This window comes from Callithrix jacchus, chromosome 10, assembly GCF_049354715.1.
Source record: "Callithrix jacchus isolate 240 chromosome 10, calJac240_pri, whole genome shotgun sequence".
Lineage (NCBI taxonomy): Eukaryota > Metazoa > Chordata > Mammalia > Primates > Cebidae > Callithrix > Callithrix jacchus.
This window is the reverse complement of record NC_133511.1, coordinates 7,983,239-8,010,668: the sequence shown is the minus strand read 5'-3', so window position 1 is coordinate 8,010,668 and position 27,430 is coordinate 7,983,239. Positions and strand designations below refer to the sequence as shown.

The 27,430-nt window shown below is 39.9% G+C and overlaps 1 protein-coding gene across 7 annotated transcripts in view; it reads left to right on the top strand.

Annotated features, from left to right (window-relative positions):
- NPAT (nuclear protein, coactivator of histone transcription) overlaps window positions 1-27,430 on the top strand; it is a 67,920-nt gene that overhangs the window by 18,526 nt on the left and 21,964 nt on the right. For 4 of the 7 annotated variants that reach the window (XM_035264449.3, XM_078339382.1, XM_002754365.6 and 1 more), the window contains exons 2-12: window positions 4,871-4,989; window positions 13,077-13,137; window positions 14,200-14,272; window positions 16,070-16,110; window positions 16,628-16,852; window positions 17,791-17,872; window positions 19,731-19,818; window positions 21,128-21,219; window positions 21,305-21,392; window positions 25,296-25,392; window positions 26,244-26,372. In XM_035264449.3, coding sequence (XP_035120340.3) covers window positions 4,871-4,989; window positions 13,077-13,137; window positions 14,200-14,272; window positions 16,070-16,110; window positions 16,628-16,852; window positions 17,791-17,872; window positions 19,731-19,818; window positions 21,128-21,219; window positions 21,305-21,392; window positions 25,296-25,392; window positions 26,244-26,372 — 1,095 coding nt within the window. The remainder of the gene's footprint in view (window positions 1-4,870; window positions 4,990-13,076; window positions 13,138-14,199; window positions 14,273-16,069; window positions 16,111-16,627; window positions 16,853-17,790; window positions 17,873-19,730; window positions 19,819-21,127; window positions 21,220-21,304; window positions 21,393-25,295; window positions 25,393-26,243; window positions 26,373-27,430) is intronic. The other 3 variants (XM_017977518.4, XM_078339379.1, XM_078339380.1) reach the window with 3 other exon arrangements.

Here is a 27,430-nt window from a genome sequence, read left to right as displayed (position 1 = left end):
ATAGGTAGGTATCCCCCACGTGAGGCTGAGTTCAGGGTTTCTATGGACTCAGAATGGGGGAATGCATGTTTTATGGTCTATGGGCAGGCCTGGAAGAAGAATCACTGGATTGGCTTTAGGCATCAAGGAAGTTCTCACTCCGCTTGTAGACTCTGCCCGGAACTGGCATCCAGTTTTCAGACTGCCGGGTGTCTTTGACTTGAATGTTGGGTTTCACCAGGGACCCGTCCGTGCCTGCCTGTGCATTTGTCTCCTACTGGTACCAGTCCTCCCTCTGAAGAGGTACATCTAACTGCTGTTAGGATAAGGATTATGACCACAATTACTGCTTCATGCTGATAGCGGTGCTGTTTTGCAAAAAAAAAAAAAAAAAAAAAGCCTCCCCGTAGAAGACAGCAGTCCTGCCACATTATGTGGGGTATAAATGGTTCCATTATTTCCCATGGTTACCTTAGTGGCCTTTGGTACCCGCAAGGTTACTGCTGAGACTGTCCGGGGGCAGACTGGCCATCTTTTAGCTACCAAATTAAGCTCTTTGCTTAGGTAGCCTACAGGTTGCTGGGCTGGACCTTGGGCCATTCTCTTTCTTTGTGATAAATAAAGATTTCATGTCTTCCCTATGGGAAGAGTAAGGGCTGGTGCCTCAAGAAAGGCTTGTTTCAGTTGGTCAGAGGCTCTTTTAGCCTCTAGTTCCCAAATTAGGGAGTGAGTTTTAGTTGCCTGAGTCTCCTTTATTATGTGATACGAGAGGGACAGCGTATTTCACCATACCCAGGTATCCATAGTCAGCAGAATCCTGTTATCTCCAAGAATCTTCTCAGTTGCTTGAGGGTTTTGGGGAGAGGAATACCCTCAAGTTCCCCTGTCCCCTCTAACAAGACTAGACCTGGGCACTTCACTGAAATCTGACAGAGCTGAGCCGTAGATTTTGAGACCTTATATCTTCTGTTATCCAGAAAATTAAGGCAAGCCTCCCTGTCCTCCTGAGACTTCCTCAATTGGGGCACAAAGGAGAATGTCACCTGCATATTTTAAAACTTTCACCTGCGGATAAAGGAACTCAGATCTTTTGACAACACTTGCCCAAACAGCTGGGGGCTATCTTGGAATCCCTGAAGTAACACTGTCCTGATTAGCTGGTGGTCTGGTTGGATGGATTGTTGAATGCAAGCAAATACTGAAGTTGGGGTTTGATGGTATGCAGAAAAAGACATGTTTTAGATTCAGGACTATGAACCATTTCGTTTCCTCGGGTATTAGAGTTAGTAGGGTATAGGGATTGGGAACCACCATATGTATTGGAACCCCAGCCTCATTAATGAGGCAGATGTCCTGGACCAGTCTCCTTTCTTCACTGGGTTTCTGTAACTCCAGTATCAGAGTATTTACAAGGGTTGTTGCAGGGTTTGTGGAAGCCCTGCATCCTCAAATTATCAGTGATGGCTTCTAGTCCTTTACTAACTTCTGGTTTTATGGTATATTGTCTCTGGTTAAGGAAGGAGGTGGGATCCTTAAGGTGGATCCAAACCGGTATGGCAGTTGTGGCACCACCAGTTTTCCTTTGAGTTGCCCAAACTTCTGGGTTAATATCGGTGTGCACTTGGGTGAGACAAAGAGTCTGTCCTGGAACCATAAGGATGGTGGGTTGTATGCCAGCTAAAATAGCCCTGCCTAGCGGAAGAGTTGGGCTTTCAGGCATGATTTTAAAGTCATGGGTAAGTAAGAGGTCTCCTCAACTATATATAACTAAGGGGTTGTGAAAAGTAACAGGTTAAAGGCTTCACTGAGACGTCCCTCACAGTCATACTAAGAAAAGAGGGGAAACCTGGCCTAATAAGTTGCCTCCCAAGAGAAAAACAAAACAGTCTCTTGCCTGTAATCCCAGCATTTGGGGAGGCCAAGGCAGGTTGATCACGAGGTCAAGAGATCGAGACCGTCCTGATCAACATGGTGAAACCCTGTCTCTACTAAAAATACAGAAAATTAGCTGGGCACGGTGGTACGGGCCTGTAGTCCCAGCCACTCGGGAGGCTGAGGTAGAAAAATCGCTTGAACCAGGGAGTCCAAGGTTGCAGTGAGCTAAGATCGCACCACTGCATTCCAGCCTGGTGACAGAATGAGACTCTGTCTCAAAAAGTACAAAAAAATCAGTCTGTTGCATAGGAAAGCTCCCTGTATTCACAGGACTGTGCCAACTCCTGACATGGTATGTGGCCGGGGGTAAAGGGGGGAGGGTGGAGAACAGCTTAAATGCAGGGAGGGGATATGCCTGTGGGAAATGGCCTCTTGCCCAATGCAGATGGGTTTCTTTCACAGGGGAAAGAAAACCCTCAGTTATGACATTCTTGCTTCTAAGAATAGACAAAAACCAAGTTGTTCTGAATTACACTCCCGGTGACTAAGTAAAGTGCTCATTCTACCCAGTAATATTATCACTGCGGTTTGCAGTAACACCCGTAACATTGTATATGAAGAAGTGATAGGAGCCACAAAAGAGACAAAGAAAATGCTACAGGAAAGACTGACGGTCTTGACCAACACCCAAACAGGCTGTCCAGGATTGGGGGCAGTCCAGGGGTGTAGCCTCAGCTAGATACCTTAGGTTGTCACAGGACCTTATTCCAATCCCAGGCAATGGCTAGACCTCTGTGAAGGGAGACTGCATTGAAAAAGCCAACATTCCCAGTATCCGAGGGTGATGGCAGAGGCTTGACAGTCTTCTCCAGCAAGCCTGTCCTCTGCAGCTGTGCCATTTCCTCTTAACTGGTTGACAAGCCTGATCTTTCATCTAGTTTTAGAAAAAAATGTGAAGGCAAGAAGCCTCAGAAATGAAGTATAAGAGGTTCACTGTTAACCTTCCACAGATCCCAGACAAGCCCCCAGAAATGACACAGGATTCGTTCAGTGCCACTGTGCCAGCTAGCAATCTTCATGGCCTGTTGCACACCTGCCTGTGCTTACTAACCTCTGGGCTCATTGCTGGGCTTTCTATGCCCACTCAGCTCAGCAGACTGCTTCTGGCCCGGATTCCACGCCCATTGTGGCTCTGCATTCAACCCACAGCTGGTGCAGGTGTGCCACGACCATTTTCCAACTTGAGCACCAGTGTCTGGCTGAGGGTGACACTGCAGCACCCAAAATCTTGGAGATGCCAGCAGCCAAAGAGCCCCAGAGGGTGTATGGCTGTTGCCCATGGAGTCTTGAGGTCTGAGCCCTCAAGGACCATTACAGCTCACTCTCCTTCCCGCTGCCCACAGCATGGCAAACAGAGGTGGTAGGGACGCATGTTTCAACTCGTTCGTGTTACAGCTTGTTCTGTCCCCCCACCCTGCTTCTGTCTGTGGCTCCTGGGCTAGCCTAGCCCCATTGCCATTACCTGTCATATCGGGTGGCTGCCCAGTGTCAGCGGAGGGCTGGAGGGCTGCAGTGTTAGAGCTCCTTTCACACCCACTGTTCAGCGGGTTCTGGGCTTTTATCCTGCATTCAATAAGAATGAGGTTCTGCGGACACAGGAGAGTGAGCAGGCGGAAAGGGGTTTTATTGAATGACAGATGGCTCTTGACACGACAGGGGACCCAACATGGGTAGACCTTCATGTGAAAGAGGATTCCAAAGGCAGGTAGTCCCCACGTGTGACTGAGTCCTTGGTTTTTATGGGCTCAGAATGGGAGCGTGCATGCTGATTGGTCCATGAGTGGACCTGGAAAAAGCACCATTCAGTTGGCTGAAAGGTACTGAGGAAGTTCTCAGTCTCGTGGACTCTACCCTGAACTGGCTTTCAGGCTTCAGGCTGTCTTTGGCTTGAAGGTTGTCAGGTTTCACCAGGGACCTGCCCCTGTCCGCTTGCAAGTTTGTCTCCTGCTGCTAGCAATTGTACTTATTCATATTTCTATTTGGTGAGACGTTGTTCTCATAATTTCTTAGACATGATTTCCTTTAGTTTTTTCAACTTACTTTAAAATACCTCATTTAAAGTCTTAAGTCTAATGTCTGTATTTCTCTGGGCAGACTTTTGGTTTTTTTACTCTCTATGAGCCATACTTTCTTATTTCTTTGTATATCTCCTAAACTTTTGTGAAAAATGGGATGTTTTAAATAATACAGTGTGACGGCTCTTGGAGTTGGAGTCTCCTTCTTCCATGTTTGTTGTCTTAGCTGTTGCTGTTTGTCTAGTGAGTTTGTTGAACTAGTTTTATGAGGTCTACATTTGAAGAGTTGATATTCTGTGATTGGATGATGATTTCCTTAACTACTGGGAGCAAATAAATATCCCATTATTTGCCAAGGGGGTCTATGTGTGCATTGAGGCGTGCTTTAGTTCAGGCAAGCAACTGACCCACTCTCCTTAGCCTTCACTTTTTAAGGTTAAGGTTCTTGTTGGAATTGCTAACAATTCCCAAAAGGCATAAAATAAGAACCAAAGGAGTTCCTGTCTCAACTTTCATGCAGAGTAGGTCTTCTGTTGATTCTTTTTGTAAATCATTTGGCAAATAAGTATTCAAATACATAGCATTGTTGTGAGAACATGGTTTTCATTTCATACCATCAGCTGGCCTGGTCAATGCGGAAGTTCCGCAGTAGAGGAACATAGTTATTTATAATTGATTTATTGGTTCTCCTGTAAGTACTACTGTGAAATCGTTATCCTTTGTCAAACACTCTATTTTACTGGTTTAGCTAGAATTGTTTCCTGCGAAGGGGCCGCCTGTTCTGTGAATTACACTTTGTATTGCCGCACAGCCTGGTGACACTAGACATTCCACCTAAGGTTCCCGTTGTGATGTCGGCGCATGTATAGCATTTTCAACAACAGTTTTAACCAAAAGTACAGAATTTAATATAAGTACCTAAACTTTTATTTCTTATTTAGGTTACCTACAACAAGAAAACCTCATTTCTACCTGCCAAACTTTTATTTTGGAAAGTTCAGATTTAAAAGAATATGCAGAACACTGTACAGATGAAGGGTTTATTCCAGCCTGCTTACTGGTAAGTTATTTTTTCCTGAAGGGAAATATTTTATCAACACAAGAGACTAAATATACATAGTCATAAAATCAGCTCATCCACCAAAAAAAAATTGAAATTGGCAAAAATTTGATGGTTTATATTCATGTATGACCAGTAAGACCCAAAGAAGGCCAGCTGTTCTTTTTACAAATTTATTACAGAACTATTAAGTGAATGACAGCTTTGACTCTGAGAATTAGTTTCAAAATGACACCCTCATTTCTGATTAGTTTCACTGCTGCTGTCTCCAAGCCTTTTTTTTTTTCTTTTCTTCCTGGCCTTTATCTGGCGCTCCTTTCAGACAAATATGAAACAGGTATTTTGGTATATTATTGTCATCTCTTTTGTTAAATATCACTAAACCAACAAACCATAATTTGGTACATAGTGGGTACGTTTTAAAACTACATTATTTTACATGGTGTTTGTCATTTTATTTTAAACATGACGCCTTAAGACTATCAAAGATAGCATGAATGTCTGCTTAGGAAACTGAAAATGATCCAAAACTAAAGTTAAGCAAGGTCGTCGTAGCATGCAGAGTATACAGAAATCCATTATATTCTCTATGCCTGCAATGAACAATTGAAATTTGAAAATTTTTTGAAAATACTCATTTATAATAGCAACAAACAGAATGCTTAGAGATAATCTAACCAAATAAGTGTGAAATCTATACGCTCAAAATTGCCTGAAAGAACTCTGAGGCCTGAATAAAAGGAGACTTGTACTGTTTGCATAGATTGAGAGACTCAATATTGTTAAGATGTTATTTCCTCCCAATTTAATTAAAGATTTTTCACAGTCAAAATGCCTGCAAGCATTTTTATAGATAACATGAAGCATTTTTTAGATAACACGAAAATTCCAAAGTTTAAATGGAAAAGGAACTAGAATAGCCTAAACAGTTTCTGAAAAAGAACAAGTTGGAGGACTCACATTACCAGATTTCAACACTTACTAAAAAATTATAATAAACAAGATTAAGGGGCATTTTTGATACTTTTGGCATATAGATCAATGGAACCAAATGCAAAGTCCAGATAGACCCACACATCTGATTTTGGCAAAGGTGTAAAGGCTATTTTTGCAGAAAGGATGGTCTTATCAGCAAATGGTGCTGGAACAATTAGACATCCACATACAGAAAAAGAACCTCTACAGGTACCTCATAACTTATGCAAAAATTAAGCAAAATGGATGAGAATGGAGAACATAGGACCGTAAGACTTCTAAATGAAATGTAAGAAAAAAATTGGGCAAAGTTGGATTTGACAGTTTTGCTGAGACCAGCGCAGTTGTAGAGACCTCAAACCAGGCGGCGCTAAAGGAATGAAGGAACAGACACAGGCCACACGCAGTGGCTCATACCTGTAATCCCAGCACTTTGGGAGGCCAAGGCAGGAGGATCACACGGTCAGGAGATTGAGACCATCCTGGCCAACATGGTGAAACCCTGTCTCTACTAAAATACAAAAAAATTAGCCGGGAGTGATGGTGTGCCCCTATAGTCACAGCAACTCAGGAGGCTGAGGCAGGGGAATCACTTGAACCTGGGAGGCAGAAGTCATAGTGAGCAAAGATCCCACCACTGCACTTTAGCCTGAGCGACAAGAGCGAAACTCCATCTCAAAAAAATAAAAATAAAAAAGACACAGAGGTAGAGTCAAAAGGTGGGACATCAGAGGGCTTCAGCATTCCCGGCTGAGAGCATCAAGCAAAGTTTGACCCATATGTTTATTGACAGCAAGCAAGCAAGTGATAATCATCATTCCTGCAGTTTATAGATTAACTGAAAGCATTCTTCACAGGGAACAAAGCATTCTTTACTAGTGGCGAGAAACAGGCTCTGAAGCGTTTATCTGCTACAACTGGAACTTGTCGTTAGGGCACGGGTGGCTCCTGGTATTGTTTGTGGTTCTGGAATGCCTTTAAGCAGTCTTCTGCCCTGGATGGGTTAGGTATTTCTTTCCCTTGCTCCAGTAAACCAACAGCCTCCAGCAACGTGTGTCACTGCCATCAGGAGTATGTTACAGTCCTATAGACACTTTGTTTATGGCCAGTTTCTTTAAGGCCTGTTTATGACAGGCTTCAGGCCTGTTCCCAGCATGTCCCCCTTTTGGATTTTGCAAAGCGATAAAGGCAAGAGCAGCTTTGTCATGGAAGATTTTCCAGTTTGGCATGTGGCACAAACAGAATGAGAAAATGTATCTATACATACATGCATATAAGCTAATTTTTCAAAAGAAGGGACATAGATAACATCCATTTGCCAAAGACAGTTTAGTTCCAATCCATGGGGGTAAACACTGCGCAGTAAAGGACGGATAATGAATCATTTGACAGGTTGGGCATTGTTAATAATGGCTTTGGCCTCTTTTCAAGTAATATTACACCTTTGTTTAAGACCAGAGGCATTTACATGAGTCAAAGTGTGAAAGTGTTTAGCATTTAACAATGCTATAGCAACCAAGCGATCAGCCATTTGATTCCCTGCAGTTAAAGGTCCTGGGAGAGGTGTGTGAGCCCTGATGTGAGTGATGTAAAAAGGGTACATTCTATTCCTAACTGCGGTTTGCAACTGGGAAATAAAGTCATCAGCTGTTCATCTGTATTTAATCGAAGCTGAACATTTTCAATTAATTGTGTGGGAAAACCACATATGAAGAATCAGAAATTACATTAACAGGCATCTCGAAAGCATGTAAGACTTCAGTTACAGCTACAAGCTCTGCTTTTTGGGCTGAAGTATATGGCATCTGAAAAATTTTAGTTTTTGACCCAGAATAAGAAGCTTTATCATTGCTAGATCCATCTGTGAAAACATTTTCAGCACCTTCATTTGGTTTGGATTTAGTTATTTTAGGGAGAATCCAATTAGTTCTAAAAATTGAAATAATTTTGTTTTCGGAAAGTGATTATCAAGAACACCCACGAAAATCAGCTAACTGGGTTTGCCAAGTAAGACTGTTTATAAAGGTCTGTTGTATTTGAGCCTTTGGAATAGGGATAATAATTTTTCCAGGGTCATATCCATGTAATTTAACAACTCGAGTTCTCCCATTTCCTATCAGAGTAGCAATTTGATCCAAATAAGGAGTCAGAATCTGTGAATTTGTACGAGGAAGAAAAAGCCATTTTACCAAGTCTTGCTCTTAGACAATAACACCAGTAGGTGAATGCTGAGTTAGAAAAATCAGTAAGTCTAGAGTCTTTTTTGGATCTATTCTATTTATTTGAGCCTTATGCACTTGCTTCTCAATCAGCTGTAACTCTGCCTTAGCCTCCTTTGTTAATTGCCAAGGGCTAGAGAGACTAGGATCTCCTCTAAGGATAGAAAATAGGTTAGTCATGGCATAGGTAGGACTGCCTAGAGCAGGTCATATCTAATTAATGTCCCCTAGTAATTTTTGAAACTCATTTAATGTTTTTAATTGATCCCCGTGTGTGGTTTCTTTTTGTGGCACAAGGGTAATGTTATTTAGTAAGGTCACCAAGTAAGAGTAAGGAGTAGTAGTCTGAATTTTGTCAGGAGCTATAATTAAACCAGCACAAGAAATGGAATTTTGCAAGCAGTCATAACATTGCAGTAATATTTCCTGAGTGGGAGCAGCACAAAGAATATCATCCATATAATGAATAATAGGACACTGAAAATTCCTTTCTGGTGGGCTCAACGCGGCCCGTGTAAGTTTGACAGATTGTAGGACTGTTTAACATTTCTTGTGGTGACACTTTGCAGTGATATATTTCACATTTTTGGTTATCTATAGAAGAAATAACACAAATTGCTAACAGTCCTTTTCTGCCAAAGGAATTGTAAAGAAACAGTCCTTCAAATCAGTAACAATTAGTGGCCAGTTTTTTTGAACCATAGCAGGAGAAGTCTATAATGCCCCCATACCCATACGTTGTGTAACTGAATTCATGGCTCTAAGATCTGTCAGCGTTCTCCATTTACGTGATGTTTTTCTTGATAACCAAGACTGGAGAATTCCAGAAGGAAAATGTTGGAGCTATGTGTCCCTTTTCTAATTGTTCAGTAACTAAGTCCTTTAAAGCCTCCAGTTCCTCTTTACTTAGTGGCCGTTGTTCTATCCAAATTTGCTTGCTTGTTAACCATTTTAGAGGTATGAGTTCTGGAGGCTTAAGAGTGAACCATCAAAAATGGTATTCTAGACCCTGACAGAATTCTGTCCTTCCACTTTAAGTGGTTCCTTTAATCCTTGTAAATTTTTTCCTGATCCATGCCAGGCACATTCCCCATCTCTTGCATCATATGCTGACTTTGTGGGCTGTATAATTGTTCTGGAATTAACACTTGTGCTCCCCATGGCTGTAATATATCTCTTCCCCATAAATGTATAGGTACAGAAGTTACAATTCGTTGAATAGTCCCAGATTGTCCATCGGATTCTTTACAATACAAAATATAACTGTTGATATATTTCAGGGGCTTTGCCAACTCCAGCTATGTTAAATTGAGCGTGTTGAATTGGCCATGCCGATGGCCAGTGCTGTAGAGAAATCATTGAAATGTCTGCTCTTGTATCTACCAATCCTTTAAATTTCTTTTTCTGAGTAGTTATTTTACAGGTAGGACATTTATCAACAATTTGATTTATCCAGTAAGCTGCTTTGCCTTGTTTATTTGCGCTTCCAAATCCTCCTATTCATATAGTTTCACTTTTTCCCATTTCCACATTTGGTACACTCAGGAGCTGTGCTATACGTTCTTCTGACACTGCCTCCCAGGGAACAGAAGTAGATAGAACAATTTGAATTTCCCCATTGTAATCTGAGTCAGTGACTTCGGTTTGTACTTTTACTCCTTTTAAATTTAAACTAGACCTACCTAGAAGTAATCCTATCATCCCCACAGGCAAGGGTCCACAGACTCCTGTTGGCATTTTTTGCAGGGGTTCCCCAGGCAGAAGGCTCACAGCTTTTGTGCCACATAAATCTACTGTGGCACTACCTGCTGTGGCAGGGGACAGGCATTGCACAGGGATGAGGGAGTAGCCTGAGTCAGAAATACCCCAGTTTGGAATGGGGCCCAGAATGGGCCCCTCATGGCATTTCTCAAAATCAGGTTTCCATCTTTATCAAACTTAGAGTGATACTTACTAGCCCAGTGTTTTCCTTTTTAGCATTTTGGACATATTTCAGGCTCAGTAATTTTCTTTTTTCCCCTAACTGGCAACCTGACTCGCTGATTTTTTTCTATGTTCTTTTTTAGTGTGACCGTGCTTCCCACCGTTAAAACAAGCTCCAGAAAATGGGGTATTTCCTTTACCCACTTTCAGTCCTGCCATTGCCTGGGCCAGTAAAGTAGCCTTATGTAGATTACTTCTAATACCATCACAAGCTTTAGTATAGTCAACCAAATGTGCTTTTCTTCTAATGGGTCGCAAAGCGGCTTGACTCTCAGGACTGACATTGTCAGAAGCTAATAACTGCAACACTATATCCTGAGCAGCCGAATCTGCAGTCACCTTTTTCAGAGACTCCTGTAATCTGGATATAAAATCTGTGTACGTTTCTTTTGGCCTCTGCTTAACCGCACTGAAAGAAAGGTATTGTTCTTCTCCTGAAGTGATTTTTTTTCCCAAGCTCTACTGCACACTCCTCTAAGCTGCTCTATGGCATCATCCTGCACGACCACTTGTTCACCTAAACCAGCCCAGCCACTGACCCCCAAAAGTTGGTCTGCAGTTATATTAATTTGAGGTTGGGCCTGGGTGTTGCGAGCAGCCTGAATGGAAGCTTCATCTGACCACCAACTTTTAAATTCTAAGAACTGGGTAGGAGTTCTTACAAGCGCAAATAGGAGTTCAGACAAGCTCGAGTAAGAGGAATCATCCGGCTGGAGACAGCAACATTCTTTGACAGGCCCATTACAAAAGAAGAACCTGGTCCATATTGATTGATAGCTTGTTTAAATTCGTTAAGTAATTTAAAAGGAAAGGCTCAAACGTAGCCATAAGATTTCCCTGTTGATCAGGTGGTATAGTCTAACAGGGGGCTGCCAAGCATCCATATCGCTCTCATCTGGCTTCTTGGATTCCTGCCTGAGTAGAACTAAGAGCAGTCACTCAAGGCGCTGCTTGAGCAGTCACTGGGGCAACTACTTTTTGCCCATTGTTCTTTGGAAAAGAAAGATCCAGAGGATGAGGCCACTTCTTTAAAATAGCAAGTTGGGGGCAGAGGGGCAGGGACAAACCACTCCCTCCTTTGCCATTTTAGCTGGCAAGCAAACCTGCTCTGTCACCTCCTCTGGTACTTTGTTATACTCTCCTTCCTCCTCTTATTCTTCCTCCTTGTCATCTGTGTGGAAAGATGCCAAGGCAGAGCAAACTAAAGCCCGTACTGACCAAACAGTTAGAGGGACATCCTCAGCTCCTTCTTTATAAAGCAGTGGAAGACAGAGAGAGCAACAGGAGAATGGAGTGAGAAAGCACAATACATCGTAAACAACTGGCAGCTCAAGTGCTAGTATTAACTCCTTCTTTTTTGAGGAGCTGCCAAAGGAGACTCAAATAAGCATCGTGCCTGCTCAACCCCTGTCCCATTTGTTACTCTGATGTTTCCGAGCTCCCCTTCTTACTCACCACAGGGATAGCTTTAAGAGTACTCGGGTGTCCTCCAGCTTAGTTCTGCATTCTCCAGCTGTCACTCCAGTGACCCTTCATCCTGGGTTCAAGCCCCATGTTGGGCATCACTTGCCAAGACCAGCTCAGTCGGCACAGGCAGCACTGAAGGAATTAAAAAACAGATACAGAGATAGAGTGCAAAAGGTGGGACATCTGGGGCCTCAGCATTCCCAGCTGAGAGCCTCAAACAGAGTTTGACCCACATTATTTATTGACAGCAAGCAAGTGATAATCATTACTGCAGTTTATGGATTAACTAAAAGTATTCTTTGCAAGGAACAAAGCATTCTTTATTAGTGGTAAGAAACAGGCTCTGACACATTTATCTACTGTAACTGGAACACATCATTAGGGTGCAGATTGCTCATGCTTTGTTTGTGATTCCGGAATGCCTTTAAGCAGTCATCCACCTTGGATGAGTCAGGTATTTCTTAGAGATGGAACTCTTGTTTGTTGCTGATAAGAATGCATAATCATACAGTTACTTTGGAAAACAGTTTGACTTTTGCTTATATGATTAAGCATATACTTCCCATGTGACCCAACACTCATATTACCCAAATCAACTAGAAAATTTATGTTCACACAAAAACCTACACTGGTGTTTGCTCATAGTGGTCAAAAACTGAAAACAGGGCAGGTGTGATGGCTCACACCTGTAATCCCAATCCCAGCACTTTGGGAGGCCAAGGCAGGAAGATGGCTTGAGGCCAGGAGTTCAAGGCTACAGTGAGCTGTGAGCAGCCACTGTACTCCAGTGTGTGTGACAGAGCAAGACCCTGTCTAAAAAATAAAAAATTTAAAAACTGGTGACAACCAAGATGTTTTTCAGAAAGTAACAAACTGATATGTTCATACAAAGCAGTACTACTGCTCAGCAATAAAAAGCAACATGCTATTGATTCACCCAGTAACATGGATGAATATTAAATAAATCCTTCTAATTCTCCTAGATTAATAATTCTAAACAAATAACAAATTGTATATTTGTTCCTCACTGTGTGAGTAAGAAGATATAAATGAGCATAATAATGAAACCAGTGGTGCTGGATTATAGTCTGCGATATTAGTGTGACACTGGTTATTTTAATATACGTACGGATAGATACAGAAATAAAAATGCTTGTATATATGCATCTGTACATGAATGTATAGCTGTCTGCTGAGAGGGCCTAGAAGCAGTGATACTCAAGTAGCTATAATGTCCTAGTCAAACGGGCAAGATTCTTTAGAAGCTTGGATACAAATTCTAACTTCAGTGATTAGTTTTGGTTTTGGTTACCTGCTTCTTTACCCTTTCCTCATCAGCTGCTCTGCAGTCAGAGCGTTTGTTAACTTGAATGGTGGAATTTTTTTTGTGAAATTATTAGTCGTATTATACAATTTTAGTAATGTTTGATCTTTTTCTTTCAGTCCTTATTTGGAAAAAACTTGACAACAATTTTGAATGAATATGTAGCTATGAAAACAAAAGGTAAAAGTTTTGACCTAGAGGGTTTTTTTGCTGATATATGCAATATTTATCTAATTGCTTTAGTTAAAAATTTTTTTTAAAGGTTATTAATGTTTCATAAAAGCCTTGAGAAAACGTGTCTCATTTGTGATGAGATAAATATTTCTGGGACATATCTAATTATTTTGTATTTATATTGAGTAATAGATAAATTGCAACAGTCTTAACATTAGCAAAAATAACCCATAAAATTATCTTTTAAAAAGATGTAAAATAAAACTCTTACCTCTGCATTTACACTGATAAACAGACATCACTATGTGTTAGAAAGTTTTAAACTGACATTTTAATTTTAATTCTGTGTTAAGTCTCAAGATAGAAGCCAGTTATAAACTTACTACCAGAATATAAAATTCTACTTGCTTAAATTAAGGATATTTTAGAGGAAATGTTTTGACTGCTTATTTTCTAATATTATTGTTTTCAATGGCTTACAACATTAACAAAACAGTCAGCATTAAAAAATTGACGTAAGATGATAACAGGAAAAGAAGCTTGACACTGGCTGTGTATAAGCATCGTGCTACATGCTTTTGTATGTTTTCTCTCCTTTAGTCCTTAGAGTAACCAGTGAGAGCTGTTGTTTAAAGCCATTTTTAAATGTGAAGAAGTTGATGATTAAATTTCCACACTTACAAGTAATTTGTATAACCTTTGTGATCATTATAAGACGTATTATTTTAATTCTGTATCATATGTCATATGATATCAGACAGAACAAAGATCAAAAAACTGTTTCTCCTCTTTTTTAATAAAATGGAGGTATAAAATTATTGGCCTAAAAAATGCTTCCAAGATGTTACAGGTGTCCGTTTCTACTCCTATTATATCTGATACTCTGGCTTCAGGAGAGAAAGCAGCCTCATTATAGCTTTGCAAGCTGTTTTACAAAATAGATTTACTTCTCATTTCCCAACATCCTGTCAATAATTGAGAGAGAAGCTTTTTGTGTGTCTTTGTTCAAAATGAATGATGAACTTCTTCAACTGGGTTCAATGAGAACCTTTTCCTCTTACGATTTAGAAACATCAAATAATGTCCCAGCAATAATGTCATCTCTGTGGAAGAAGCTGGATCACACCCTTTCTCAAATCAGGTAAGAAGCTCTTAGAATGTGCCTAATTGTTTTGGAATGCAGATATACTCGGGGGTTACATTTTCTTAAGACCTACACAGTGTACTTACGTAACACTCATTCAGTTTTGAAATTACTCTAGAGGTTGTTGGTACTGTAGATGTTATTGATTGACATAATTTGAAATAAGTGGCATACTTTTAATAAAATATTTACAAAGCTAAGATAATAGAAGTTTAGTGATGTTTCCATAGCAATTTAGAGGCGGATATATTGCTAGAATACAAATGACCTAATCCCAAGCCACTGCAAATTCCCTTAGGAAACACCTCTTCATTACATATTCATAGGGCATTGAACCCATGCCCACTTGGTTTCTTACCTTGTAAAGAAGCTTGAAGAATAATGCTAATTCTGGAATCTTCTGGTATCAATTTTATGAAAATCTTATATTTGACTTAGAATCTGTTATGAAAATTACAGTCTCTTAACCTTTCTTTCAGAGCCATGAGTGACTACCCCCACATAACTTCAGCCTGGGTTTCATTTTCTTCCTCTGCTTAAACTGCTAAAATGGCTCCAAATGCTTTCTACATAACTCTGGACCATATCTTATCTTTATATTTCTCTTTCCTGACTCGAGTTTTGTAGATGTTGTTGGCAGAGACTCGCTTGACATATTTTTTATGATAATGGTACAGTGTCTGTGATTTTATCAAGTAAAAGGGTGGGCCACTCCAATTCATACTGAAAGAATTAAGTTGTACTAGGCCGGGCGTGGTGGCTCACACCTGTAATCCTAACAGTTTGGGAGGCCGAGGTGGGCAGATCACAAGGTCAGGAGATCAAGACCATCCTGGCTAACATGGTGAAACCCCATCTCTACTAAAATACAAAAAATTAGCCGGGTGTGGTGGCTCATGCCTGTAGTCCCAGCTACTGGGGAGGCTGAGGCAGGAGAAAAGCAAGATTCTGTCTCCCAAAAAAGAAAGAACTTGTACTGTGAATTTTTTCATGTTTGTTTGTATCTTCTTTAGAGGTTCAGTAAAATAATTTCATAGTTATAAATTTGATAAAAGCAGGATGTCCTCTGACATCCTCTTGGGGATTCTGAAGTATTTATATATGGAGTCATGTGAAATCAGAATTTTTCTGTGGGAAGTGATCTGTATAATTATGAAAAATAATATATACTTTGTATATAGCTCACTTAAATATGTGTAGAGTTTCTAAAGTTAAATTATATTATTTTTACTTTTGAAGAGGCAGGGTCTCTCTGTTACCCAAGCTGGAGTGCAGTGGTGTGACTATAGCTCTTGTAGCCTTGAACTCCTGAGCTCAAAAGTTCCTCCCACCTTAGCCTCCCAAGTACCGGGGACTATAGGCACGTGCCATCTGGCTAATTTTTATCTTATTTTATAGAGACAGGGTCTTGCTGTGTTGCTCAAGCTGGTCATGAACTCTAGGCCTCAAGTGATCCTCTCACCTGAGCCTCACAATGTGCTGGGATTATAGGCGTGAGCCACCACACCCAGCCCAGATGGCATTCTTAACGTAATATCAAGGCACTCAGTGCATATCGCATTGGATAGAAACTTCTTAACTAAATTTATGTGTGTTGTGACTGTGTCTGCATGCGGCTATTTTTCTCCTAAAGCAAATCAGAGTTACCTACCCAAAAAAGTGTTTGTTTTTTTGTCTGAGAGAGATGTTTTGCCTTTTACCTCATAATTTACTTCAGGTCTGACTGTAACAATCATAGTGGATACTGGCAACAAAAAATTTTTGGATGGATAACTACTTTGTTTTCTTTGTTAGGAGCATGCAAAGTTCCCCAAGGTTTGCTGGCAGTCAGAGAGGTTGGTATCCAACTTAAAACAATGTTCATAGTCCCTTCAGACTCAAACTATCAGGTGAACACTTTAATTAATAATACACGTGTGCCAAGTATATATTTTGCTTAAAATACTGTTTTTCTAAGTACAGTATGTCAAATATTTTTATCTAAAAATATTTTGTAAATACTCTACATTTCCCATTGACTCTCATGTAGAATGTTTTTTTCTTTCAACCCGAGCAGATGAAGGAAAGAATGTTTTAATTCTCATTTCATAAGTGTAGGTTTCTTAAATCATGGGGGTATTATCAATATTAATTATTGCAGAACAAATATAATCTTGGATTTATAAAGCTGGAGTGTATTCATTTTAGTTTCTTCCGAAAGTCACATGAATTTAGTTCATATTTTTAGGGGCCATTCTTCAGTCTGTTGATGTAACATGTTAGATTATGTAGTAGTATGCGTCATACTGACTTTTTCAAATTCCCAGACTACCCTGACATTGAATTTGGTTTTTAAATGCTTATATGTTTCAGCCCGAACAAGAACTGGGATTGCAGAAATCAAACGGCAGAGAAAGCTCGCATCTCAAACAGCTCCAGCCAGTGCAGAGTTGCTGACTTTACCTTACCTTTCAGGACAGTTTACCACTTCTCCTTCCACAGGTACACAAGTTACTCGACAAAGTGGCCAAATTTCAAATCCATCGAGGTCATATTTCGTAGTGGTCAACCATTCACAGTCACAAGATACTGTAACCAGTAAGTTTGCATTTTGTTCTCTTAAGTTTTGTTGTTAAATAAATCATATGAATGAGATAGTCTACTAATGTCTTTATATTCATAGTGTAAAACTATGCCCCCCCCCAAAAAAAAGGATAAAGATTAAAGGTGGAGCAGACTTCTAGATTTGCTACAAACATACAAAATCTTTAAGGAATTTTAATCTAGGATTCTACCTGTTTCTACTCTAACTGAAGTCCAACTTTGAACTCTTTTCTCATTCTCAATTTTTGGCATTAAGAGAAAAGGACCCTGTGGTATTTTATTTTAAATAGAATGTACATTATATTTTTCTACCCCCTTGCTTTTGTTGATGTCAGTCTGTCCTCGTGGAATGAAGAATGCCTTTCCACTTCTCTGTCTTTACATGTTAGAAATCCTACATGTATCTGGCTGAACCTTCTAGTTAGGAATATCCTTAGAGAGTTTGTGGTATATCTTATTTGTTGTATACTTGAAACTTTTGAATACACATGATAGTAAGGGACAAGAAGCTAGCTAATAACAGAGTTGGGATTATAATTCAGGATTTAGCACTCTTGGTTCACAAACCAATCATCTTTCTGTGCAGCTAAAATTGATTGCTATTCATTAAGATCACCCTCATTTTTACCTTTTCTCTAAATCATTTTCTGCACCCAGAGCACTTAGTTTATACTTTTTAGACTTTTTCCATCCTACCACGTTATTTTTTGCTGAAGCTATACTGTACTTTGGATTTTACTGAAAACCTTAAGGCATAAAGACTATATTAATCTTAATATCTTTTACTATGCTTTACACATGGTAGGAATTCAGTACATGTCAACTGAATTTAATATAAAATAATAACCACTATGTAATGCTTCTTATCCTATTACGAGTTTGGAAAACTATTCAGTTTCTTTGGCTTACTGTTACGTTTTCTTGAAATACAGCTGGAGAAGCTTTAAACGTCATTCCTGGCGCTCAGGAAAAGAAAGCACATGCCAGTTTAATGTCTCCTGGTAGACGCAAAAGGTAATGCTTTTTAAAAGAGAAAATTGCCCGTATCCATTAAAAAAAAATTACATCAGGATACTTACATTGTGAATAAAGTAATAAGACTACATTAAGTTCTAATCTACTATTAGAACTATTCCAAAATACATTCCCTTTCTTCACATTCTAACATGCCTAAAATAAGGTTGCATCTCTGAATTAATAGCATATCACCGTTCCGTGGGAAATATGTTTATTCTGTAATAGTATATAAAATAATGGTATATCTTACAAATAATGTTATCTTAGATTTTTAGAAATCCATGTTTTTTAATTGAATATAAATAATACCATAATATCCTATGCTTCACACACATTTGAAGTCCTAAATCAATTGATAGAATATGTCCAGGTATAATCTTTGAGAAGAGTTTTTTTCTGTCTTTCTTATCCTTTGTGTCTTTGTTTGAAGTTAGAAAAGAGATAGTAGTTTTTAAATGTTTTTTTCTAGTTTCTTAGCTGCCCAAGCCCTGGGTGTTTTTGTTAGGCTTCTTACTTTTGGTTATCTCTCATTCAAGACTGACCTTAGCCTCCTTTATTGGAACCTTTTTCTCACTTCACCATATAAAATAACAAACAGCAATATTGATTTATTTATTGTTAGAGGCAGGGTCTTGCTCTCTTGCCCAGGCTGGAGTATAGTGGTGTGATCATAGCTTATTGTAGCCTCAAATTCTTGGGCTCAGAAGATCCTCCCACCTTAGCCTCCCCAATAGGCAGCACCATAGGTGCATGCCACCCCACCCAGCTAATTTTTTAATTTTAATTTTTTTTTATTTTTTAATTTTAATTTTTTTTTTTGAGACGTAGTCTTTCTCTGTCACCCAGGCTGGAGTGCAGTGGCGCAATCTCGACTCACTGCAACCTCCACCTCCTGGGTTCAGGCAGTTCTCCTGCCTCAGCCTCCTGAGTAGCTGGGATTACAGGAGCATGCCACCATGCCCAGCTAATTTTTTGTATTTTTAGTGGAGACATGGGGTTTCACCAAGTTGGTCAGGGTGGTCTTGGAACTCTTGACCCCGTGATTCGCCTGCCTCAGCTTCCCAGAGTGCTGGGATTACAGGCATGAGCCACCACGCCTGGCCATTTTTTAATTTTTTATAGAGATGAGGGTCTCACTTTGTTGTCCAGGCTGGTCTCAAACTCCTGACTTCAAGTGATCTTCCCATCTCGGCCTCCCAAATTGCTGGGATTATAGATGTGAGCTACCATGCCCAACCATAAAAGAGCAATATTAATATTTAACCTTTATAGGAACTTTGATTCTTTAAAATCTTTATATATACTTTCATTTCATTTCATTCTTTAGTAAACCCAGTGATGCAGTTGTTCTTGCCCATTATAAAGTGGGTGAGAGAGTCAGAGCTTACTGTGCTTCAGACCATATAGGTGGTAAGTGGTAAAGCTAGACTTCAAACTCATTTTTTCTGAATCCAGGACTAATACTTTTTGTACCTTACTGCCCCCTGTTCTTACCACAAACAGAAAATACAGTTGACCTTGAACAAGAGTTTGAACTGCATGGGTCCATTTATACTCAAGTTCTTTTCAACCAAACACAGATTGAAAATTTACTAGTAAAACCTACCTATATACAGCATGCTGGATTTTTGAATACATGGTCTTTCTAGGGCAGACTGTAGGACTTGAGTACATGTGGATTTTGGTATCCTTGGGGATCCTGAAACCAGCCCCCTGCAGATACAGGGACAACCGTGTCTATTCTCCTATGGTGATTTTAAAATTTATGTCTGTGGTGATTTTAAAATTTATGTATTTATTTTTAAGTCTGTTAAACGTAGTAGGTTGAAAGAAAAGCTTTTAAAATGTGTTTCAGTGAATCTCAGAGAAAAAGTGCCATTTTATCTGGCCCTCATTCAACAATACGGAATTTCCAGGATCCAAACGCATTCGCAGTAGAAAAAGTAAGTGACCCTACCAAACTTTGTAACTTGAAATATTCCTGAGTTTAAAAATACAGATATGTGGCCGGGCGCAGTGGCTCACACCTATAATCCCAGCACTTTGGGAGGCCGAGGCGGGTGGATCACAAGATCGAGAGATCGAGACCATCCTGGTCAACATGGTTAAACCTCATCTCTACTAATACTAAAAATACAAAAATTAGCTGGGCATGGTGGCGCGCGCCTGTAATCCCAGCTACTCGGGAGGCTGAGGCAGGAGAATTGCTTGAACCCAGGAGGCAGAGGTTGCGGTGAGCCGAGATTGCGCCATTGCACTCCAGCCTGGGTTACAAGAGCGAAACTCCGTCTCAAAAAAAAAAAAAAATACAGATATGTGCACAAATGTGTGTGTGTTTATACATATATATACCAGATTAGAAACTAGGGTAAGTTCATAGATACCTGTAAATACATTGTTGTTGTTGGATCATTTAATAAAATACTGGCTGGGTGCAGTGGTACATGCCTGTAATCTCAGCACTTTGGGAAGCTGAAGTGGGCAGATTGCTTGAGCTCAGGAGTTTGAGACCACCCTGAGCAACATGGTAAAACCCCATCTCTACAAAAAATACAAAAATTAGGTGGGTGTGATAGCACGTACCTGTAGTTCCAGCTGCTTGGGAGACTGAGGTGGGAGAATCGCTTAAGCCTGGGAGTTCGAGGCTGCAGTGAGCCATTATCATACCACTATACTCAAACCTGGGTGACAGAGTGAGACTCTGTCTTAAAAAAAAAAAACTGGCCGGGGAGTAGTGGCTCATACCTGTAATCCCAGCACTTTGGGAGGCCAAGGCGAGTGGATCTCTTGAGGACAGGAATTCGGGACCAGCCTGGCCAACTATCTTTTCTAAAAATACAACAATAAGCTGGGTGGGATGGTTCACACCCATATTCCCAGCTACTACTCAAAAGGCTTAGGCATGAGAATCGCTTGAACCAGGAGGTGTGGGGATTACAGTGAACTGAGATCCCGCCAGTGTACCCCAGCCTAGACTACAAAGCAACACTCTGTAAAACAAAATAGGGCATTTACTGGAGTTCGATGATAAGCTGAAGAGTGTGGAACTGTGTAAGAAAGAGTTGGTGAAAAACACCTGCAAATTGTAAAGTGCTGTATTCAGGTATTAATATGGAGGGAGCCACCACAACTTCTGAGTTTCCATTTAGGATTATTAAAACTATCCAGCTCTTATTGGTTTGTTCTTTTCAAATTATTAAATAACAGAATCCTCTTTATTGTCCTTTTGCTAACAGTGGTTTTCTCTTCCAGCAAATGGTTATTGAAAATGCACGAGAAAAAATTCTAAGCAACAAATCTCTTCAAGAAAAGCTAGCAGAAAACATAAATAAATTTTTAACTAGGTAAGCTATATATGTGTGTGTTTGAAATGCCTAACTTTTGCCTAATTGCATAACTATAATAAAGAATTTTCTTTCTTTATTACAGTGATAACAATATTGCCCAAGTACCTAAGCAAACAGATAACCACCCTACGGAGCCAGAGACTTCAATTGATGAATTCCTAGGACTTCCGGTATGGATGGGGGTGGGGTGTGTGTGTGTTACTTATAGTTAAGACTTAACGGTATTTTGGTTTCATTTCAAAACCATTGCCAACATAAAATTTATGATTTGCCATTTGATTAGATTAAATGATTTACAATAATAAGATAAGACTTTTCTTCATTCATTGATGTAATCTGTTCCTGAAAAATATGTTGGATGGTGACTTAAAATAGAGTCTATATTGCATCCACAGTCATGAAATCCTAAGTATTTAATACTTAAAAATTCATTAGTGGGTATATTTATGTGTAATAAACAGCAATACAGTGTTCATATAAATTACATTTCTTCTACACTGCTACATATTATGTAATATTTTAAAGAAACAATGAAATGATATGTTAAAGATGTGTAATGGGGCCAGGCACAGTGGCTCAAGCCTGTAATCCCAGCACTTTGGGAGGCCAAAGAGGGCAGATCACTTGAGACCAGGAGTTCAAGACCAGTCAGGCCAACCTGGTGAAACCCCATCTCTACTAAAAAATAACAAAAATTAGCTGGGCATCATGACACGTGCCTGTAATCCCATCTGCTCGAGTGGCTGAACCAGGAGAATCGCTTGAACCCAGGAGGCAGAGGTTGCAGTGAGTGGAGATGACACCACTGCTCTCCAGCCTGGGCAACAGAGCAAGACCCTGTCTCGAAAAAAAGATATGTAATGAATCCAAGTAATAGTTAACTAAATAAAATTAACAAGCCTCTTTTTAAAAAGAAAGATCAGTAACCAAATGACAATTTGCCTGTGTGAGACTCACTACTAAGAAAAGAAAGATGGGAACCAGAGTCACTGTTGCTGTTCATTGCTGGTAAATACGAAAGACAGTGACCTGTAAAGGAGGAATTTAATAGTTTAAGATATACTCATATGCAATATACATTTTTTTTTTTTTTTAGAAACAGGATCTCACTCTTGCCCGGGCTTGAGTGCAGTGGCACAGTCATGGTTCACAGCAGCCTCAACCTCCCCAAGCTCAAGTGATACTACCACTTCAGCCTTCTGAGATGAGAAGCTGGGACTACAGGCACATGCCACCATGCTCAACTAATTTTTGGTTTTTGTTTTGTTCTTTTGAGATGGAGTCTCGCTATGTTGCCCAGGTTGGAGTGCAGTGGCTCAATCTCGGCTCTTTACAACCTCTGCCTCACAGGTTCAAGTGATTCTTCTCCCTCCGCCTCCCAAGGAGCTGGGATTACAGACATGGGCCATCACACCTGGCTAATTTTTGGATTTTTAGTAGAGACGGGGGTTTCCCCATGTTGGTCAGGCTGGTCTTGAACTCCTGCCCTCAAGTGATCTGCCTGCCTCAGCCTCCCAAAGTGCTGGGATTACAGGGGCGAGCTACCGCGCCTGGCCCGAATACCCTTTTTGAAGAGCAGCTGCAGTTGTGATTTTAGGACATCTTTTTACTTGGACCATTGGACAATGAAAATGTTTTATTAAGATGCCCATTTGAGATTATGACAGCAGGTTTTCTTTCAGGTGAATTCTGGGTAAAGCCATTGAGCCCTTCAATTGTTTTTTATATGTCAGTTCTATCAGTACTTCTTTCGAAAGCGTCTCTTATCTTACCATTTAACAAGTACGGGCCAGGCACAGTAGCTCATGCCTTTAATCCCAGCACTTTGAGAGGCCTAGGCAGGAGGACTGCTTGAGGCCAGAGGTTCAAGACCATCCTAGACAGCATAATGAGACCTCTTTGCTACAAAATATTTTTTTTAATTAGCCAGGTATTGTGGCATGCACCTGTCGTCCCAACTACTTGACCTGGGTGGTCAAGGCTGCAATGAGCTATAATTGCACCACTGCACTCCAGCCTGGGCAGCAGAGCGAGACCTTGCCTCAAAAGCAAAAAACAAATATGTATGCTCTGTTCTAAGTTTTCGTATTCTCCAACTTTTTGCTTATTGTTTCTCTACAAATACATCAGGTGCTTACCATAATCAGGGTACTTCTGTTAAATACTGTGAAGGTTTGTAAGAAAGTAAAGACACAACCTATTGTTCTTAGTTGTTCATAATACTGTATTTGTAAAAAGTTAAGAATTAAGATTTATCCAGGTGGGGCGGCTCATGCGTGCAATCCCAGCACTTCTAGAGGTTGAGTCAGGAGTTTGAGACCAGCCTGGCCAACATGGTGAAACCTCATCTCTACCAAAAATTAGCTAGGCGTGGTGGCGCGCACTTGTAATCCCAGCTACTTGGAAGACTGAGGTAGAAGAGTTTCTTGAACCCAGGAGGCAGAGGTTGTAGTAAGCCAAGATCGTGCCACTGCACTCCAGTCTGGTGACAGAGTGAGACTTCATCTCAAAAATTAAAAAAAAGAATTAAGATTTAAATAACAGATTTTAAGACAGTATAGGGAATTTTAAAAAAACATAGACCCATAAGGACAAAACAAAAGAGGGCAACAAAAACACTTTTTGGATGCTGAAATGATTAAGTGGTACCTGACCAAGCACGTTCAGGGTTCTAAGCCAATAAAGGCAAAGACCAGAAACAAAGTGATTTTCTAACACAGAAATCCTAAAACGTTCAAGAAGTAGCACATCCGAAAGCGCCTCTAAAGGTGAGGCTACAAACAGGATAATAAGGAGCAAAAGTAAGGAAGTAGTTAAACTCTACCTAGTCCTTATTTCTCATGCTCCCCCAGAAACACTGTTGTCAGTCATGAGATCTCCGAGCAAGAAACCCAACTAGCTCAAAAGGAAAGAACTAAAAATACCAATGGCTCTACAACATTATTCCGTAGCTTAGCTTGTAGCTGACAGGCTCAGCCCTGCCACTGGTACAGGGCTTTTGAGGTAGGTTTTGGCATGTTACTTGTGTAGCTGAACAGGTAAGTAAGGATTGTCGACATTTAAAGAAAGCATTTTACATGAAGAACCCAAAGCAAACGGATAAAGGGATAAAATACATTTGTGACGAAGGACCTGTAAAGCAGTCTACAATGGAGTCACGCAAAGAAAGCAGGTTATAGAGTTTTAGTTTGGGCCAGGCACAGTAGTAACGCATGCCTGTAGTCCCAGCACTTTGGGAGGAGCCCAGGAGGTCAGGACCAGGCTGGGCAACATGGCGAAGCCACATCTCTACAAAAAAATACAGAATTATCTGGGTATGGTGGCACAGTGTATAGTTTCAGCTACTCGGAAAGCTGAGGTGAGAGGATCACCTGAGCCCGGGAGTCAAGGCTGCAGTGAGCTATGATTGCACCACTGCATCCCACTCCAGCCTAGGTGACAGACCCTCGCTCAAAAAAAAAAGAACTTTATAGTATAATTTTATTTCTGTTTATATACATATATTCCTTTTATATCATTTTAGTATTTAAGAATATATTCACCAGAGTACTCACCTCCAGAAAGTAGAATTGGGAAACATTCACCTTCTATTATCTAGTTTTATTTTAATTTGTTAAAAATGAGCATATCATTAGAAGAAATTTTCTTGGAGGCGGGGGATGCTACATAAAATGTCAAAAATATTCAGGTGTCTTCTATTTATTTTGCTGGTATTAAATCATATTATTCAGGCTGGGCACAGTGGCCCACGTCTGTAATCCCAGTGCTCTGGGAGGCTGAAGCAAGAGGAACACTTGAGCCCAAGAGTTCAAGACTAGCCTGGGCAATGTAGCAATCCCATCTCTACCCCCACCCCCAAAAAAAATTACCTGGACATAGTGGTGTATCTATAGTCCCAGCTACTCTAGAGGCTGAGGCAGGAGCCCAAGAATTTCAAGTTATAGTGAGCTACAGTTACACCACTACACTCCAGCCTGGGCAAGAGAGTGAGACCTGTCTCATAAATATATACAATACGTAAATATATATAAATTCAGTGAGAATCATGCCTTCACCCCACTCCTTTCTTGCAGAGTGAAATCCACATGTCTGAAGAAGCTATACAAGATATACTGGAACAGACAGAATCAGACCCAGCATTTCAGGCACTCTTTGATCTCTTTGACTATGGTAAGGAGACCATTCATTTTAAGACAATTAGAAAAAATGGCTTTTCCAGTTTCTTTCATAACTTAACCAGAGTGAATCAACATTCCCCAGAGTATCTAAAAAAGTTCTTATTTTCTTTTTTCTTCTATATATATATATATATTCTTTTTTCTTCTTTATATATATATATAAAGTATATATATATATTTTATAGAGACGGGGTTTCACCATGTTGGCCAGGATGGTCTCAATCTCTTGACCTCATGATCCGCCCACCTCGGCCAGTGTGCTGGGATTACAGGCATGAGACACCGCGCCTGGCCAAAAAGTTATTTTCATTAGATCACACATTATATGGATATGTTAAAGGAGTTGTTTTTTTGTTTGTTTTTACTTGAGAAACTTTAGCTATTAATGTGGAGAGTAGTTTTGTTTTTTATTTTTGTGGCATTTTTACCAGTCAACAGTGAGTGTGTTGATGTCTGCCACTGTACAAATGTACTAAACACAATGGAATGATACAAAGGGAATATAAAAAACTGGCTGTTGTCCTCAATCCTATGGTTTAGTGCAGCAGTTCTCAAAGTATAGTTCCCCAAACCAACAATCTCAGCATAATCTGAGAACTAGTTAGGAAAAGCAAATTACAGGGCCTTCCAGGACATTACAATACAGGTTAAAGTTTAAGAAACCCCTATTCGGTGGAAAAATCTTTGTACCTATAAATGATATTAAAAGCAACATTTTTAAATTGTTCATAAAACCCTGAATCAAAGTTTAACATTGGCTTAATCACCCCCAAGCTGTATTCATTGATGCCCATTTTTTGTTTTCGTCATTTGCTAATTATTTCCCTATTCCCTTTTTAACAGGTAAAACAAAGAATAATAAAAATGTGTCACAAAATATTTCCAGTCAGCCTATGGAATCCAATCCCAATATAGTCTTAGCAGATGAAACTAATCTAGCAGTTAAAGGTTCTTTTGAAACAGAAGAATCTGGTAAGAATTTGATTTTGTTAATATCACCAATCCAAATCTTAGTATTAGTCTCAAAATTCAAAGGCAGAAAATATTGTTTAATTTGGAAGCAGAAGTTGTTCAGATTATCACAGGTCATTTTTGTACTTTTAGTTTTCTCTCCATTAAAAACAATTATAAGTCTTTGGTAGTTTAATTTTTAAAAATTGGGGGTATTTATTCTTTTACTATAAGCTTTTTTTGTTGGTGTATGTTTGTTTTTTTGAGACAGGGTCTTGCTCTTGTCATCCAGGCTGGAGTACAGTAGCACAATGGTAGCTCCCTGCATGCGGCCTCAAATGATCTTCCCAGCAGTTTGAGAAGCAGAGGTAGCATTATAGGCATGAGCCACCACACTCAACCTCATCCCTTCATGATGCAGTCAGTTCTTGACATGCACAATTTAGTTTTAATAATGTTGTTCAGTTGGTCAGAAGTCTATAATGTTTATTTTTATTAAGGCACATCTTTTCTACTCACCTGTTTTTAAACGTCACCACCTGCTCCCACCACTAAAAAACGTAATGGCTTCCAGTGTTCACATCCTGTCCTCCAGAGACTAGTTTTGGAGAATCTCAGACTATGTGCCTCCTTTAATTCTTCTGCTAAATGAAGTCTAATTCTCCGTTTCTTCTTAGGCTGAATTATAGTGGGTTGTGTTTTTCTCAGTATATATAGTCTAGAAGGTTGTGTTTTACTTGAGTTCTGCCCTGTTGAAAGTGAAACTTGAAACCCTGCTTTCTGAGAAAGTCATCCTACTTCACTGAGAAACTATTTATCCTGAATTTGTGTGGCCTCTACACAATTTTCATGATTCTCCCCACAATAAGGATTCAGATGTACTGTGTGCTCAATATCAAGTGTCACATTTAATACAATTAAAGTAGTCCCCTCTTATCTGTGGGGGCATGTATTTCACCCCCAGTGGGTGCCTAAAATTGTGCGGTACCAAAGTTTATACAGTATTTACTGTTTTTTCCTATTCCTATGGTAAAGTTTAATTTAAAATTAGGCACAGTAAGAAATTAACAATAGCTAAT